Source organism: Chinchilla lanigera, unplaced genomic scaffold, assembly GCF_000276665.1.
Source record: "Chinchilla lanigera isolate Chin_1 unplaced genomic scaffold, ChiLan1.0 scaffold00065, whole genome shotgun sequence".
NCBI classification, from domain to species: Eukaryota; Metazoa; Chordata; class Mammalia; order Rodentia; family Chinchillidae; genus Chinchilla; species Chinchilla lanigera.
The window spans coordinates 1,646,670-1,662,207 of NW_004955466.1; the positions used below are offsets into that span (position 1 = coordinate 1,646,670).

At 51.0% G+C, this 15,538-nt stretch overlaps 1 protein-coding gene across 4 annotated transcripts; it reads right to left on the minus strand.

Moving 5' to 3' along the window:
- Positions 1 to 3,905: 3,905 nt before the first annotated feature.
- Positions 3,906 to 10,072, minus strand: LOC106150168. 4 transcript variants are annotated; one of them, XM_013522011.1, is made up of 3 exons: positions 8,086 to 10,072; positions 7,550 to 7,800; positions 3,906 to 5,735 (listed from the first exon to the last, which is right to left on the minus strand). In XM_013522011.1, the coding sequence occupies exon 3, from the start codon at positions 5,658 to 5,660 to the stop codon at positions 4,656 to 4,658; it is 1,005 nt and encodes a 334-aa protein (XP_013377465.1). In that variant the 5' UTR covers positions 5,661 to 5,735; positions 7,550 to 7,800; positions 8,086 to 10,072; the 3' UTR covers positions 3,906 to 4,655. The 4 variants fall into 4 exon arrangements, with proteins under 4 accessions (XP_013377465.1, XP_013377467.1, XP_013377466.1 ...); XM_013522013.1 differs by lacking the exon at positions 7,550 to 7,800 and having other exon boundaries at positions 8,618 to 10,072; XM_013522012.1 differs by lacking the exon at positions 7,550 to 7,800.
- Positions 10,073 to 15,538: the final 5,466 nt, after the last annotated feature.

Sequence of the window (15,538 nt, forward strand, 5' to 3'; positions counted from 1 at the left end):
AAAAAAAAAAAAAAAAAAAAGAACCTCTCTTCCCTCCCACACTGAGCACTGTTGGGCTTATCCTTGGGAAGCTTGACTCAGAATATGAGTGCATCTGTCAGCATCCTGGCGGGAAGGAGATGGTACAGTCCACTGTGGGTAAGTGAGCGGACTTCGAAGTGGGGTTGCTCACAAGTTCTGGGCAAGGTTAAAGGACACGGACAAGGCATGAAGAGGCCCTCCAGGGTGGGCAGGGGTAAAGAGCTGAGGGCCAGGGTGGAGAGGCATGGGAGAGCTGCTCAGCCAGGCTGTGGGGACAGTCTGGAGACACAGCCAAGCAGAGGCGCAGAACAATGCCACCAGGGGAATGAGAATTTCGACTTGGTCCTGTCCCTCCGTGTTCTTGGTGCCTTCCATTGGCTGAACCAAATTGAAGCCAGAGTGGGTGGGGGCCCACCAATGCAGCCCATAAGGTCAGTCTCCCAGGCACAGTGCGTGGGAAGAAGGATAGAGAGGGGATCTGATCTGGAGGGGCAAACGCACCTCCCCAGAGTAATGAATGGACATGTCCAGCTGTCCGAGCACTTCTGCTTTGGGGTTCAGGGACAATCGCTTCTACCTACAGGCAAAAGGATGGCTTCTGAAGATTTCGGAAAGGAAATGTTGATCGTTTAGGAATCAGCACAGATTCATCAAAAACATCCTACCAGTATTGTACTTTTGAAAATAAATGGATGGGATTCTTCACTTGGGGCCCATGGCATTGCAGTAGGCAGCACAGCAAGGACCTTGCGGCACCTCTTAAGAGCAGTGAGGGCTGGGAGACAGCGTAAGTAGAGTGGCTGGGGATTGCTAAGTGACTGGTCCTAAAGCTGCAGATAGACAGGGTCCCATCACTAGCCATGACCTTCTCTTTCAGCACCTCCGCCCAAGACTGAGCAGAACCATCAGAGGTCAGCCTTACCCACTGCTGCAGTAGGAGTGGCTCCTGCCCTGCATAACAGAACTAGAATCCCCAAAGAACCTGACCATTTGGACTAGTGATGGTTGACGGTAACACGATGACGTGTAATAGGATTAAATTTACTCCTGTGATGTTGAGGCTGAGTCAAAAGGAGCTGTAGTGTTCTGAGGACAGGGCAGTGTGAGTATCAGTAGTAAACTTGATGTGAATCAGTGTGCATGATTACCAAGAAAATTGGTGTGATCTTAGGTGACGTTAGTTGAAAAATAATTTCAGGTGACAGCTTAAGAAAAGCCTTGAGGATGAGAAAACTTTCTGTGGATTCTTTACTGGTCTGTTGCATCTGGAATGCTATAATGTCTGTCTCCTTTCTTTTTCTTTCTCTCTCTCTTTCTTTCTCTCTCTGTCTTTCTCTCTCTTTATCTTTCTTTCTTTCTTTCCCCTCTCTCTCTCTTCTTCTCTTTTTTTCTTTTACTCTTTCTTGTGCTGGAGATGAAATTTACAGCTTCATTGAACTGGTCTATATCCTCAACCCTTTCAAAATTTTTTAAAATTTTGAAACAGGATCTTGCTAATTTGCTGATATGCCTTGCATTTAGGTGTCCCCCCTCCCAAAGCCTCATGCATTCATTGGTGGTTTTTTAGAGGTAGTTGACCTAGAGTGTGTAAATGCAGATTAGGAATATTAAATATGGATTAAGGGTGTGATAACTAAATTAGTCCACAACTGGTTTACCATAGTTCTAGGTGTGGATAATAGGAAGGCCCACCCTGGGTCTGAGTGGCACCACCCAAAAGGCTTATAACCTGAATGAGATGAAAGGGAAAGGGAGGCTTGCTGCTGCTGTTTGCTGCTTGTGGCCTCCTGTTTGCCCTGCCATGGACTGTTTCTCCTCTGCCATGCTACCTTGCTTTGGAGACAGTTGACTACCAACTGAAACTTCTGCAAACTATGAGCTAATATAAACCTTTCCTCCTTTGACTTTGGGTGTGAGGTATTTTGTCTCAGCAACAAGAAAAACTAAGACAGTTGCTCATCTTGAACTTTTGATTCTCCTGTCTCGCCCTCCCAAGTGGCTGGGATTACTGACATGAGCCCCTACACCTGGTCCTACATCACTTTTAAAGGAAAATCAAAGAGAAATTGGACTAAACTGGCTGGGAGTGGTGGTGCTCAGCTATAGAGAGCCCTTTACAGTCCTCATCTCAGTCTGGGAAATTTATATTTGTAACCCCATGAAAAGTTATTGGAATTCTACTGAGTTAATTCCAATCTATCACTTGCAGTGCAACCCATGGTGAGAATAAAGACACTAAGGAATATTTGTACTTGTGGGGAGCCAAGGGGGCCCTAAGTCCAGCTAAGGTGATAAAAGTTAATTGGGATAAATGCCTTGACCCAGGGCCGAACCCTTATTTTATTAATTCATGAAGAAGGGAGTGGGTTGAGGATGAGTGGCTGTGCAAATGGTGGGAAGTAGGTCAGTGCCATGAGCTGGGCTAGGTAGGTGGTCTGAAATCACCTCTGCAATATGCAGAGAGAAGGATGTACAGAAGGAATAATCCGCATAACACAATTTGAGGTAGTATCTAATGTTTTGGGATCAATGCTTTAGCTCTGGTGTGTCATTTTTAATCCGTGAGAAGTTACAGCCTCTAATCTTGAGGCTGATCCCAGCCAACAGTGTGGAGCACAGGTCTCCATCACACCCAACTCACACGTGGTTTTGGGGAGCTACAGGGGCAGGGAAACACTGACCTGTCACCTTGCTTCAAAGACTACACATCAGCACCTCGGGTAGACTCATATGCATTGCTTAAAGCCAATCGAGGGGATAAGGAAAAGTCCCAGCCAGCTGTGTACATATCAATACATGGAAATAGGGCCAGGTTCAGCCAAAATAGAGATAGTTGCCCTTCTTTGAAGGAGAGTCACCCAGGTGCTCCTCCACACTCAACTATAATCCCAGCACTCTTGGATCTTGAACAGAAGGGTTACAAATATGAGCTTAGCCTAAGCAATTTAGTGAAACCCTGTTTCAAAAAAAAAGGGTTGGGGATGTAGCTCCATGAGGAGGCCCTGAGTTCAATCCATAGTACTGGGAAAAAAAAAAAAAAAAAGGTGAAGAAATTGGACCACATCTGGGGTGAGGCATAATGGGGGCCTGAAAGTGCGTGTGTCACATAAGAATATGCGAAGGGAAAACAGAAGAGACAAATAAGACAGAGGGCATGTGAGAGAGGCCTTTGAGTGTGTGAGGGTGGGTGTGTGGCAGAGCTGCCCATGTAGGGCAGAAGGCAAGTGCAGAGCCAGTGGGTGACAGCTAAGAGGAGCTGGCTAGAGCTGCCCTGGGGCAGGCAGAGTACAAGGAGCTGGTCAGCGCTTCTGAGGGGCATCCCAGCCAAGGGTTGGTGGCGAGCAGACTTCGGCATTGAATGCACAAGAGGAGCACACGGCCTCGCAGGGTCTCTGTTGAGTCCAAATGCCTGGCACATGAATAGCGTTTGCACACCATGCCTGCTTCACACTAACAGTTCACTGGCCATGGCATTAGTGAGGAGCACGCCCAGTCTTTAACACGTGAGGATCCTTGGGCACATAGGACAGGGTATTCTCCGTCAAGTGACTTTTGGGAACCTTGGGACATGAAGGCTGCCCCATGTCGTGGGGGAACCTGGGCTCCTATGGGGTCAGGCAGGTCTGGGTTTGAATCTCCTCCGGCTTCGCTGGCTGTGCAGCCCTAGACCAGTCACTTCCACTTAGCGTCTTCAGCTTCTGGGTGCAGACTTCCTGGGGGTGACTGGAATCCCGTCCTCAGGGGATGGGTTGTCCCACCCATAGCATGCTGTTATGAATATGTGGGAAGCCCGGGACTCTACCACAGGTGGTTCCCTTTCCATTCTCTTCCTTGCATGGAGCTCAAACTTATGGCGCCATTTCTAGGAAATCCTGGGCACCGGAAGCCCCCACGGGTCCTTGTGTGAACCTGTGCCTCTCTTTCCTTTCAAAAGGTTGCCGAATGTCAGGGCTGCCTGTGTCTTCTTTCTGAATGGCTGATCCTCCTCCATGGCTTGCAGCTCTGCTCATGCCATTCGTCCACTAACTTCCCCTGGGAGACCCCACTCGCAATCCGGCAGCAGTGGGAGTCAGCAAATGGGAGAGACCAGCGGCAGCGGGGTGGCCGTTCTTCCCCAGTGGGCAGACAGCTCCTATTTCTGAGATTCTGGTTTTGCAGAATCAGGGTGCCATGCTGGGCAAGAAGTCTTCCAGGTTTGGAATTCACTACCATCCTGAAGCAAGTTGCTCTTCCTGTCCACTTTTCAAGGTTCAGGGCAAATGCCACTTTCTCTGGGGGCATCACCTGGCTTATCCTAGACACACCGTGCCACACAGCCTAGCACCACCTGGGCTTCTTGTGTCCTCTGTTTCCCCACTACAGGGAACTTGTTTGCCGATTGGGACCAGTATCTGACTCTGAATCCAGGTAGATGTTCGGCTCCATTTGGGGGACACAGTAGGTGCCCAATAAAAACTTGCCATTCAATTCCTTTTACCCTCCTCGCACTTCCCTTTATTAAGTCAAGAGTGGAAAGAATAAACACCAAGTTAGCATTTACTCAAGGGACCAGCGTTTTGTAATGTTGAACGTGGAGACATCTGACTTCCTGGGCGTATTTCTTGACCCATTGTAGGTGTGCTCTTCTACCTCCTTCAGCTCAAGATTCCCTCTAGTCCTGGTGCAACTAAATCTAATTCCCGTCTAGGGAGTCGGCCCTTGCACGCTTTCAGAGCAGGAGGGACCCTTCCCCTAGTCTTGCTATGGCTCTGCTGGCAGAAGGCTGAGGGTCCCCTTAGAGCCCTGCCCAGCCTGCAGAGAGTGGGCTCCACGCTACAAGGGTGCCAGCTGCAGCTCCCCACCAGTGAGTTCCGAGATAGGGGAGGCTGTTTGGGGTGGCCACCACTCAAGGGCTGGCCTGCTTGGTCAGACCCGTCTTTCAAGGACATCCTGAGCAGTGACCCTCCGCTTGGCCCTGTGCAGTGACCCGAGGTTACCCACGCATGCAGGGCAGGAGGGATCCTGCTGAGGTCCTGTTTCCTGTCTTCTGCAGGCCCAGATTTCAAAGTTGTCCCTTCTCCTCCTCCTCCTCCTCCTCCCCCTTCCTTTCCTTCCTCCTCCTGCCTGCCTTCCGCCCTCCTCTTCTCCCTAACATTCCTCGCTTCTTGTTTATATTGCAGAAAACATCTGCGAGAGTAAATGACTGGGATGAAAGATCTTGGCAAAGGGCTATTTTTCTTTGGGTGGCTTAAAGGGGGACAGATGAAGGCCTCAGCCCCACCCGCGCCTTCCCCAGTGGGACTCCCTCCCCCAGCTCCAGAGCGGAGCAACCGTGCCCAAAGGAGACAGACAGAAGGTGGCCCAGCCGGCCCTGGTCCCCAGGCAGGAAAGATTGGTTTTCCAGTGGAACAGGCTGGCCTGGAGGAAAGCGCTCCAGGAGGGCAGAGTGGGGGGAAAGAAGAGCTGTGCGCATCTGTAGCTGGTTCTGCAGGGGATTCCCCGGGCTCTGCAGCGCCTGGGCCCCTCTGCTCTCCACTCTGCGCCACCAGCTCCAGACTGGGAGGCCTGTGATGGAGGAGAGGCCGCCCGTAGACTTTCTTCTCTCGGCTCCTCCTTCCCGAGTGGCTGCGCAGTGCAGGGCGTGCCTGCCTGGGCTTCATGTCCTCGCTCCTGTCTCAAAAGAGCTGTGTGGTTTTAGACAAGTTGGTGACTTCTCTGGGCCTCAGTTTCTCCATCTGTAAGAGAAAAATGATGATACCTTCATCACAGAGCTGTGGTGAGGATGAAATAATGTAAAAGGCAGGAGCCACACAAAACGAGGCACTCGCTCAGGGGTGATGAGGTGATGGTTCAGCGGGGCGGCCTAGGAGGGAGGGAATGAGCCGCGTAGAGTCTCTGTGTGGCGTTCTGGTCCTTAACCTCCCACTCTGCACCTGGGCTTGGGTTCTTTTCCCCCTCTCCTTGTAGAGGGATCGAGACCTACATTGCGAGGCCATCTGCGTGCCAGAGCTGAAGAGCTGATGCAGAACGCCAGCTTCCGCACGCTCCGCACTGTGAGGATGGCTTTCCTCCGTGCCTGTGTCTCTCCCAGCACTTACCGGCTCACCTGCCTGGCCGTTGTCACGGGAGGAGGGAGGCCAGTGACCCTCATCCTCCAGATGAGCCCCTGCTGCTGTGTCCGCTGAGGACAGAGCTGCGAGTGCTGGCTGGGGCCTAGTATCCCGGGCCTGGGGTTTGCCAGTGCCTGGCTCAGGGGCTCACACAGGCAAGGCAGGGGACGGCACACCCTGGCTCAGAACTCCCAGCCTTTGCCCCTTAGCCCGGCTCTTCTTGGAAAAGCCAGGGCCAGGTTTTAAGAGGACGTTGGTAGCCGGGGCCCTGGTAAAGCAGTGGTGTTTAGGGAAAATAAGGGGCGGATTCTCACCAGGATGGACTGTGGGGCAGATAAGTTATGACTCAGGAGGAAGAGAAGTTGGCACCTGAGCAGCAGCTTAGCAGGATCGGGACAGGGAACCTCTGTGTAACCACATCCTTATCTAGAGGGTCTGCTAGGCTTGCCAGCGGAGTCGGGAGCATTTTCTTGTGGAAGATTGCTCTGAGGGCCAAAGAGCAGAAGACCCAAGCCCGACGGCCTGTGCAGAGGCTGCAGGCCTGCTCTGCTGAATCTGCCATGCACTGAGGAGAGGTGACTTTTCCTGAGCACAGGCCTCTGCAGGCAAAAGCGGAGGAAGAACACGGCTGGGTGTGCACCCTCCTTCCCTTCTCAGCAGCCTGAACCCCCCGGCTGGTCTCTGCTGGGATGGGCCTGGCTGAGGCCACGTGGCCAGATGAGCTGTAAGGTCACCTTGGTGCCCGCGCACCGGCCCCCTGGGGCTTGGTGCCAGCGACACGGAAGCCTGGTCTCCTACCTGGCTGGCTTAGTGTTATTATTTAACTCTGTGTTTGGTCATGGGGACCCTGAGTCCCAGGAGGTCGAGCAGCACACCTCGGGCACACAGTGACAGCATATGTTGAGAGTTAGGCTGAGAGCCTGGGTCTGCTGTGGCCTCAAAGCCGCTGCATTTCCTCTCCACCAGACCCGCCCTGTCCAGTAGGGTGTCACTCGCCACCCCCGGCTGTCTAAACCCCATTCAATTAAAAGTTCAGTTTAGCCACACTAGCTGCATTTGAGCGCTCAGTAGCCGCCTGTGGCCAGCAAGTGGCTGTCCTGTGGGGCCTGGAACATTCCATCACTGCAGAAAGTGCTTTTAGCCTGGTGCCTAGACTGTACCGAGGCTCTGTCATGCTTTCAAGTGCTGTTCAAACCCATTTTCTCAGCGGCAAACTTGCATCTTCCCATCCTCCCCTCCCCAGTCCTCATGATTATTTATCCTGTTTTGTGAATGGGGACACTGCCCAACAGAAGGGGCGGGGGATCCACGGTGGCTAGGAGCTGGGACCTCAGCCCTGTCCTCTCTGCCATGTGACACCTTTCTAGCTGGATCTGAGCAGAATCAAAATCCCGCTGGTTCCCCCAGGGCTGGGGGTCCTTGGGGCCTAACTCACTCACCCACCGAGGCAGGCCCGAAGGTCACCCCGCCAGCCTGCGGCGCCTTTTTAATCACGCAGACCTCTGAATGGGAGCCTGTGCGCGAGCTCTGTGCAAGCGAGCAAGAGAGAGGGCTCTGTGTGGGACACAGGCCAGCTCTGTGCCGCGCTGCCCAGTCAGCCTGCGCCGGGAGGGGCGGCGGGGCCCAGCCGCACGTCAGCCTCCCTGTTCTGAGTCTGGCTCCCGGTGATGGTCCTTGATCCTCAGTCACCCTGGGGAGAAAGCGGGAGGAAAGGAGCCCAAGAATTTGACACAGGCTGTCTACTTTGCTGAGGGATGGCGCGCACAGGCTCTGACTCGGGTCTCGCAGGAGCCCTAGCAGGTGGGGAACCCCACGACCATCCCCACTGATGAGCTGGCTGACAGAGGCACCCAGAGAGTCCTGCCCCGGGACACCCCACTGTATGGTGGCAGAGGAGGCTGCACAGGAGGCGCTGCTCGTAGGTCTCTGAGTCTCCGATCTGGTTTTGTCCCGCGCTGGCCATGCTTGTGTGTACCTTTGGACTCTCCACGAACCCAGGGGCTCTCAGCGGCATGGACTGGGTGCCGTTCCTTGCTGGCCAGGTGTGCTGTAGGAAGGCCTCCAAGAGACATTAGAGGGATACATGGCTGGGGTTGAATGTGGGCAGAAGGCGAAGGACAGCAGTCTGTCACCGGGCTCCTGTCTGTCCATAGCAGTTTGCTGGCTCAGGAAAAAGGGGAGACGGGGGAAAGCACCAAGTCTGCTCCCTCTTTAGCAAGCCACCAGCAACAGAGAGAAAAGACACCACTGATTTGTAAGGCGGGACCAGGTGCTCCCTGGCTCCCGGATGGTCAAGACAGTCTGCAGCTCCTCTGGCTGCTGCAAGCTCACTCCACAGCCTGACTTCCGGTGCGGTGGGTGCTCAGGCCCGGCCTGCTAGGGCTGGGCGGAGACTGTAACCGGAGCAAGGGCTGCGAGTCAGAGGGGACCAGGCTGCACAAGAATACCTCAGCCGGGACGAACTAAATCTGCCCCTCTCCCCCAACTCGCCTGCCCCCTCTCCTGACCTGCACAGGTTTGCAATTCATCCGCCGTCCTCACATGCTGTTCCTGCTATCAGATGATGAAAATGGAGATTCGTCTTGAAGAAAGAAAGAAGGAGCTTGCTTCCCCCTTCCTGGTCTATTTGAGCCCCCTCCCTCCCGTATCACCATGTGTCCCTGAAACCTGGGGCTGTTCCAAGCCCTAAACGTGCTGGAAAGTGTATCCCTGAGCAGCTGGGAACCTGCTCAGGCCGCAGTGGCCCGGGGTGAATCAGAAACCAAGAGATAGACCAGCTAACAATGCCGCCCCTTGTTTCTGCAATGAGAGAGATCACCATCAGCGACGGGCCCCTGGGAGTGAGGACACACACACACACACACACACACACACACACACACACACACATTCGCCTCCTGGTGCCGTTCCCCACCTTGCCCACCCAGGGCCAATGCTAGGGAAAGGTGTTACCTAGCTGGCCGGGTCAGCCCCTCTCCCTGTGGCCTCCGTCCAGCCTCCTCCTCCCTCCTTTCACCCTAATTTCACTGGGAAGGGAGGGAGCTGGAGGGAAAGGTATACGCAGCTCAAAGTCTCCTACTGAGCCGGGGGATGTGAAGGACAGCGGAGGCAGAGCCAAAGAGGCTCCCCGAAGCCCAGAAGGTTTGGAGAAGCCTGTTTGCAGGAACCAGACACCCTGAGCAAAATCACTTGCAGGCGAGTTTTGAAGCAGGCCCGATCGTGGAGCTGGCAGTCGCTCAAGGCCGCGGTGGAGTCAGGGGCCTGATTACAACCACTCGTGATCCTGGCTAACGGCAGGCTTTGTGTGCCAAGTACCCCTGGGGGTCCGAACCACCCACAGAAGCAGGCCTGTTCACACCCACCACATCCCCATAGGTGGGATGGGCGGTGCCCATCACAATTGAGTAAACTGAGGCGCGGGGCCCCTTGGTCACCGGGGACGGAAGTAGAAGCTCCGGTCCTTTCCCCAGTTCCTGGTGGTGGTTGGGTTCTCTCAGCAGACACCTGCATGAGCCTGATCTACAAGCAAGCGGGGAGGAAGATTAGCACAAGCACTCCCCAAGTAAACATTTCCCCGGAGCCTCATCTCCCCAGACAAGGCGGACAAGGTCCAAACTCCTCAGCTTCCAGGAAAGAAAAAGGCTCAAAGCTGAGACTGACCTGGCAGGATTCCATCAACTCTGAGGGCCTGGGGTCACCTTCAGCTCTATCTTGTGCCTCCTCTCCTTCCCCGCATCACTGCGTCTGAGTCCTGCACCTTCTGTCTCCGAAAGAACTCTCCCATCCTGTCCCCTCTGTTCCCTTCCAGGGCACCACTGCCTTAATTTAAGAACACATCGTCTGTTCCTCATGTGCCTACACCTTCTCCTCCTTGTCATGCCATCAAGTCAAGAGTGCATTTGTTCAGGGTCAAGTACAAGCATCTCAGTCACACAAGACCATCTATAAACTGGGGCCAGCGGACTGGGGATTTAGCTCAGCGGCAAAAGCGCCTGCCTGGCAAGCGCAAGGTCATGAGTTCGGTTCCCGGTACCGGAGAAAAACAAAAACAAAAACAAAAACAAAAACAAAAACTGGGGCCAATCCCAAAGCATCCTCTCCTCTTGTTCTTACTCAGGCAACTACCATGCCAGGCAATGAACTGTTTTGTGACACCCCAGTGCCTTTGCACACGCTGTTCCCACTGCTTGGAATAGCTTTCCTCCAACACTGTTACTACATGGGGAACTTGTATCCATCCTTTGAATGCCCCCTGACTCCTGGCACACTCTGTATTCAGTTCTCTATCGTGGGGCTTCTTTGAGGGGTAACAATCATTTGCTTCTCTGTCTATCCCACTGGGGTAGTGATCTCAACTTGGGTGCAGCTGCCTTTGGGGGATATTTGGGTCACATTGGGAGATATTTTGGTTGTCACACCTTGTGTGTATGCTACTGATGTCTAGCAAAGGGAAACAGGGGTGCTGCTAAACACCCTACAGCGCACAGACAGTCTCCCCAACTATTATGTAGTCCCAAGCATTTAATCATGCTGAGGTTAAGAAGCCCTGCAATACAACGCATGTTTCTTGAGGCGTTGTTTCTTTAAATCTTTCATCTCCAGTGCTTGGATTCAAGAGGTATCTAATAAGTATCTTATTTTTAATAAAGAAGTGATCAAACTGACTTAATGGTTATATATTCTCCACCTGTAGCACTAAAGTACGCTGGCCAATAAGAGTGAGGAAAATGGAATAAACTGTGTATAAGAATTGTGTGCTTTGCCTTCAGTGCAGAGAAGGACCGGGGTATCTTTAGGGCAGATATCAAGTTTGCAGTGGAGGAGACAGACACATTGCCACTGTAGCGCTTCATTGGAAATCAGGGGCCCGTGCTGGAGCACTGGGGAAATTCCCCCAATACACTCACGCAGCAGGCATCGAACCCTTGCTAGTGCAGAGGGTGCAGGGTCCTGCTGTTCTTCCTACTCCGAATCTGGCTGAATTGGAGGCCATAAAGACAGGCTCCATGAGAATGATTCATTTTTGGACACCTAGGTCTGATGAAGAAAGGCAAAAGGAGCTGATACTATTTAACTTCAGGAAAGCAATGGCTTGAGGCATTCCCAATACCTGTTTTCCAGTAACCAGGAAGCTGACAGGCGGAGAGGGCTCCTGGCCACTATTTGGTACCCAGAATGCAAGAGGAAGGAACAGGTGAGGATGCAGGAGGTTAAACGGCTTCTGGACAAAGCGAGGCTATGCAGGGCTGGGCATGAGCCGTGGAAGCTCGTTGTGGAGGGTCTTGGAGGGCCCTGCATCTCTCGTCTCTTTGGATTCTACGCCTATCCTCGTGCACACACTGTCAGGGCTGGGGAGGGACCATCAGGCTGCAGGCCTTGCCTCTGGATCCTGCCTTTGAGCTGGAAAGGCAAGCAAGACAGAGGAGCCGGGGAGGCAGAGGGCAAGAGCATGGGGTGCGGGGTGGGAGAGAGGAGAGGGGCAGCAAACGCGCAGAGGCAGCTGAAGGGCCTTGAGGGAAACGTCGGGGGAGGTTGGCAAAGCCCGGCATCTGGAAAGCAGACTGGGGGCTATATTTAGCCTGCCATGACTTGCAATAATTTGTGTGAGGGGAAAGAGGAAAATGTGAAGTTGGCGTCGTTCTGGGGCAGGAATGAGTTACAAGAGAGGAGCAGCTTGAAGGGGTGAGCTATGCACAAGGCCTCGGCCTCTGGCTGTTAGGAAGGGTCTGAGCAGCGCGGGCCGTCAAGAGTGAGTGATGGTGTTTACCAAGCCTAATCCCACGCATGCCCCATCCCGAGGCGTACCCTGTGCTCCCCACCAAGAATGTGGGTGTATTCCTGGGCACGGCAGCAGTCTCCCGCAGCGCCCAGGCACTTCCGGGATGATTCAGGGTGCTGCTGCAGAAGCCAGGGCCGAGCAGGGGGCTCAGGACCTACGTGCGCCGCGCTCTGTAAATTCTAGGAATGTGTATACATTGCTGAGGCCTTCCTCCAGCTGGACTATAAATAGAGGATTAGTTCAAAGGCAGGCAGCCTTTTAAAGAGATGGTGCCAGCGAAGCCTGCAAACCAAATACAGTAAAATCTGCTTAAGCCCCTGTTGGTTTATTCCAAATAGCGAAGAAGTCAAAGCCCTTGCATTTCCTGGGCGGCCTGGGTGCCCGGATGTCCTCTAGGAAGCCATCTAGAGGCTTCACACGGCTGCTAGAGTGGAACTTCAGTTATTCAGAACAATACAAGTCACGCCGGGTGGTGAAGTTTTCCAGCTAGCTTAAGGTTTGTCCTTCTAAAGAACATGTTTTAAAAATTTAACAATTTTGGATGGAAGTCCTTTTTTTTTTTTTTTTAAATCACATACCAGGTTTCAAAATAGAATATACTGACTGGTTTCTCCTCCCTTACCCTCCCCTCCCTCCCTCCCTCTCTCCCCTCTCCTCTCCTGTAAGAGACAGGGTCTTGGTATGTTGTCCATGCTGACCTTAAACTTGTAGGCAGGATTCCCCCTGTTTCAGCCTCCCAAGTACCTGGGACTGCAGAAGTACGCCACCACACCCAGCTAGAACACACTGACCTTCAGTTAACATTTTTTGTGTTGCTTAGGGTCAGTTTTATAAACTTCAGTTACCTTGCTGCTGTTCCAGGAGTGCTAAAACTTTGAGACATGCGTATTATGGAGATTTTGGGTTGCCTGGGTTCTACCTTTCATCAATTTCTAATCTCTTGCCTTGTTACCAGTAATTACTTTTCCCCACTGTCAGAGAAAATTCTGTTTTACCTGTAGCAACCTCACGGTCCATCTTCTGTTAGTCTAATTCGTTTCTTTTAGTTTGTTCTGGGTTGAGAAAGCAGATAAGCAAACTAGCTAAAATCCCATAGAAACAAAACTCCAGCAGATTATGATGAGGAACCTAGCCTGTCCTGCTCCTGTAGGATTCTTCCAGCCTTGCTTAAAGGCAAACAGGCCATCCAGGCCTCTGGGAAACGCAGTTGCTTTGAATTATGTGCTGCTTTAAATACATCAGTATGAGCCCATGTAGATAATTTTGGCTGTTTAGATATCTTTTGGCTCATCCCCAGATTCTGGGCTGATTTTAGATAGTGAGATGTCTGAGTAGCTGTGTTTTGAGTAGAGGAAGCTTTACTCTAATTTGAACTTCATGTTCTCAGGGCCCTTTGCCTTTGAGGTCATTGAGTTTTTTGACTGTATTTGAAGTTGGTAGTTAAATTAAATTCAGTGCAAGGGAAAAACCAAACCAAACCAAACAACAACAACAACAACAACAACCCATCTACAACTACCCTGTCCAGCTGTTCATAAATGTCTCATTTTCTTTGTCCTAGAAGGTGATGGGGATTCTGAGCAGGATGCGAGTGATCACTGTAGTATCACAGAATGGGAGGATAGTTGTCTGAAGGTACTGGGCTTCAAGCTAGTTCGAATGGATGAAAACAACTCACCCAAACCAGGAGGGTCCAGGGGTCCTTGGATTATCTTTCGGCATCTTTTGGTGGATGGTGAAACTTTCCATGGCTAATCAGAATTGGTGTCTTATAGAGTTCTCAACCAGATGACCTCCCACCAGCAGAGATCAGACATTTCTGATGGAGACAGTAGGCCTGAGGGACGGGAATGACTCTGTCCTTCTACCACGAGGCCTAGAGGACGCGCTCAGAAGCCCTGCAACCCAGGCCACTGCCTGAGGCAGACTCAGCAGCCTGCTTCAAGGTGATAGAAGTCTCACATGCTTTCAGAGAGTTCTGAGACACGTGATGACAACTGACTCCTGTTAAAAGCTCGGAGCATGCTGATTTTGTTCTCATATAATGTCAGGTAAAGAGACATCAGCTTCGTAACCACTATGGAAATCAGTGTGGAGATTCTTCCAAAAAGTCAAACTAGAAATTCCATTTGACCCAGCTATTTCTCTTCTAGGTATCATTCCAAAAGGGTGAAATCATCATAGAACAGGGATACATGCACACCCATGTTTATAGCAGCACAATTTATAATAGCTAGATCTTGGAAACAGCGTAATATCTGTCAACCAGTGAATGAATAAGGAAAATGCATTTATAAACAATTGAGTACAATTCTGCCATAAAGAAGGAGAAGCTCGAGGCAGTCATACATAAATGGATGCAATGTGAGAGCATAATGTTAAGTGAAATCAGTCAGACACAAGCTGAAAGATTGCATGGTTTCCCTTATATGAGAAAGTATAAATGTGTACATGAGGTAGTATAAATGTGCACATGAGGAGCAAAATGGAAGATAAACGGGAAGTGAGGAGAGGTTCAGAGGGGTCCCCCACGTACCTATTTCATTGTTTCAAAATATCTGAATACATACGCTAATTTGTTTCATTTATACTACTAGCTTCTCTTAGTGCATGGGAAATAAAGTTCTGTGTTAATTATGTCTTCTTTGTGTGAGAGAATCTTTTTGCCTTGCTTGTGCTCTGAGTAACTACTTTGAATATAATGATACACAGTGTATTAACTCTTTTTTATTTTAAAAATTAAAAAAACTAGCAAAACATGAATGAAGACAAAATCAAAACAACACAAAAAGAACAAAGACCATACATAACCTCAAAACAAAATGATAGGAATTAACAGTGGTTGCTACATTACATACTGTTATCTTCAGTGAAGTTGCTCAGTCCAGCAGACATAAGGATGTGAGATTGACCAAACCGTCAAAGATAGTTACAAGTAATAATAATAAAAAAAAAACAATATTAGAAATGATGCAGAGCTTCACCATACAAGATGGTAGGAGTTAAACAATGGTTCTTACACTGCATATTTATTGCTGATGTCTGGTTTATTGAAAGGAACAGTCAATGCTTAAAATTTTCTTTTTTCTTGACCAATTTTGCTTGCTTGAGTTTGGTAATCAGAATGACTGATCTGAATGCGTTAACTCTTGTTATTATTCTGTCATGAAATTTTGTTATATTTTTTTCATAAAATTAAAGAAACCCAGACATTAGCCCCTTTGCTAAGAAGGTGAACACACCATGGCTGGTCGGCTCTCCTGCCCCACGCAGCCAAGGTCTGCAACACATGCCTGCCTCCTTCTGCCCGCCTGCGAGTGGACCAGAATGCCCCCGGCCCCAGAGCGACCCATCTTTCGGTTGGCAAATGGTGACCAGTGATTGACGTGACTTGGCAGAAGAAGGCAAGTGGGTAAATCAATCCTTGCAGGGGAATGTAGAATCGAAAATGGAAAGCCCGGGTCAACTGGCTGTGGCTGCTGCAGCTGAAAAGTCATGGAGGGTGTAGAGCGGGGTCCTGCACATCCATGTGCAAGCTGACAATGCCCAGTGTCCATCTGGAAGTTTCCACGGAGAAGTGGAAGCTAGAAGGAAAAAGTGGGGAGTGTAGAATGAAGCAGAGGTGGAGGGAGGGAGAAGGAGAGAGAGA

What these genes read in the sequence shown, in the direction of transcription:
- LOC106150168 (XM_013522013.1), bottom strand. Translation starts at nt 5,660, where the DNA reads ATGAAGCCCAGGCAGGCACGCCCTGCACTGCGCAGCCACTCGGGAAGG.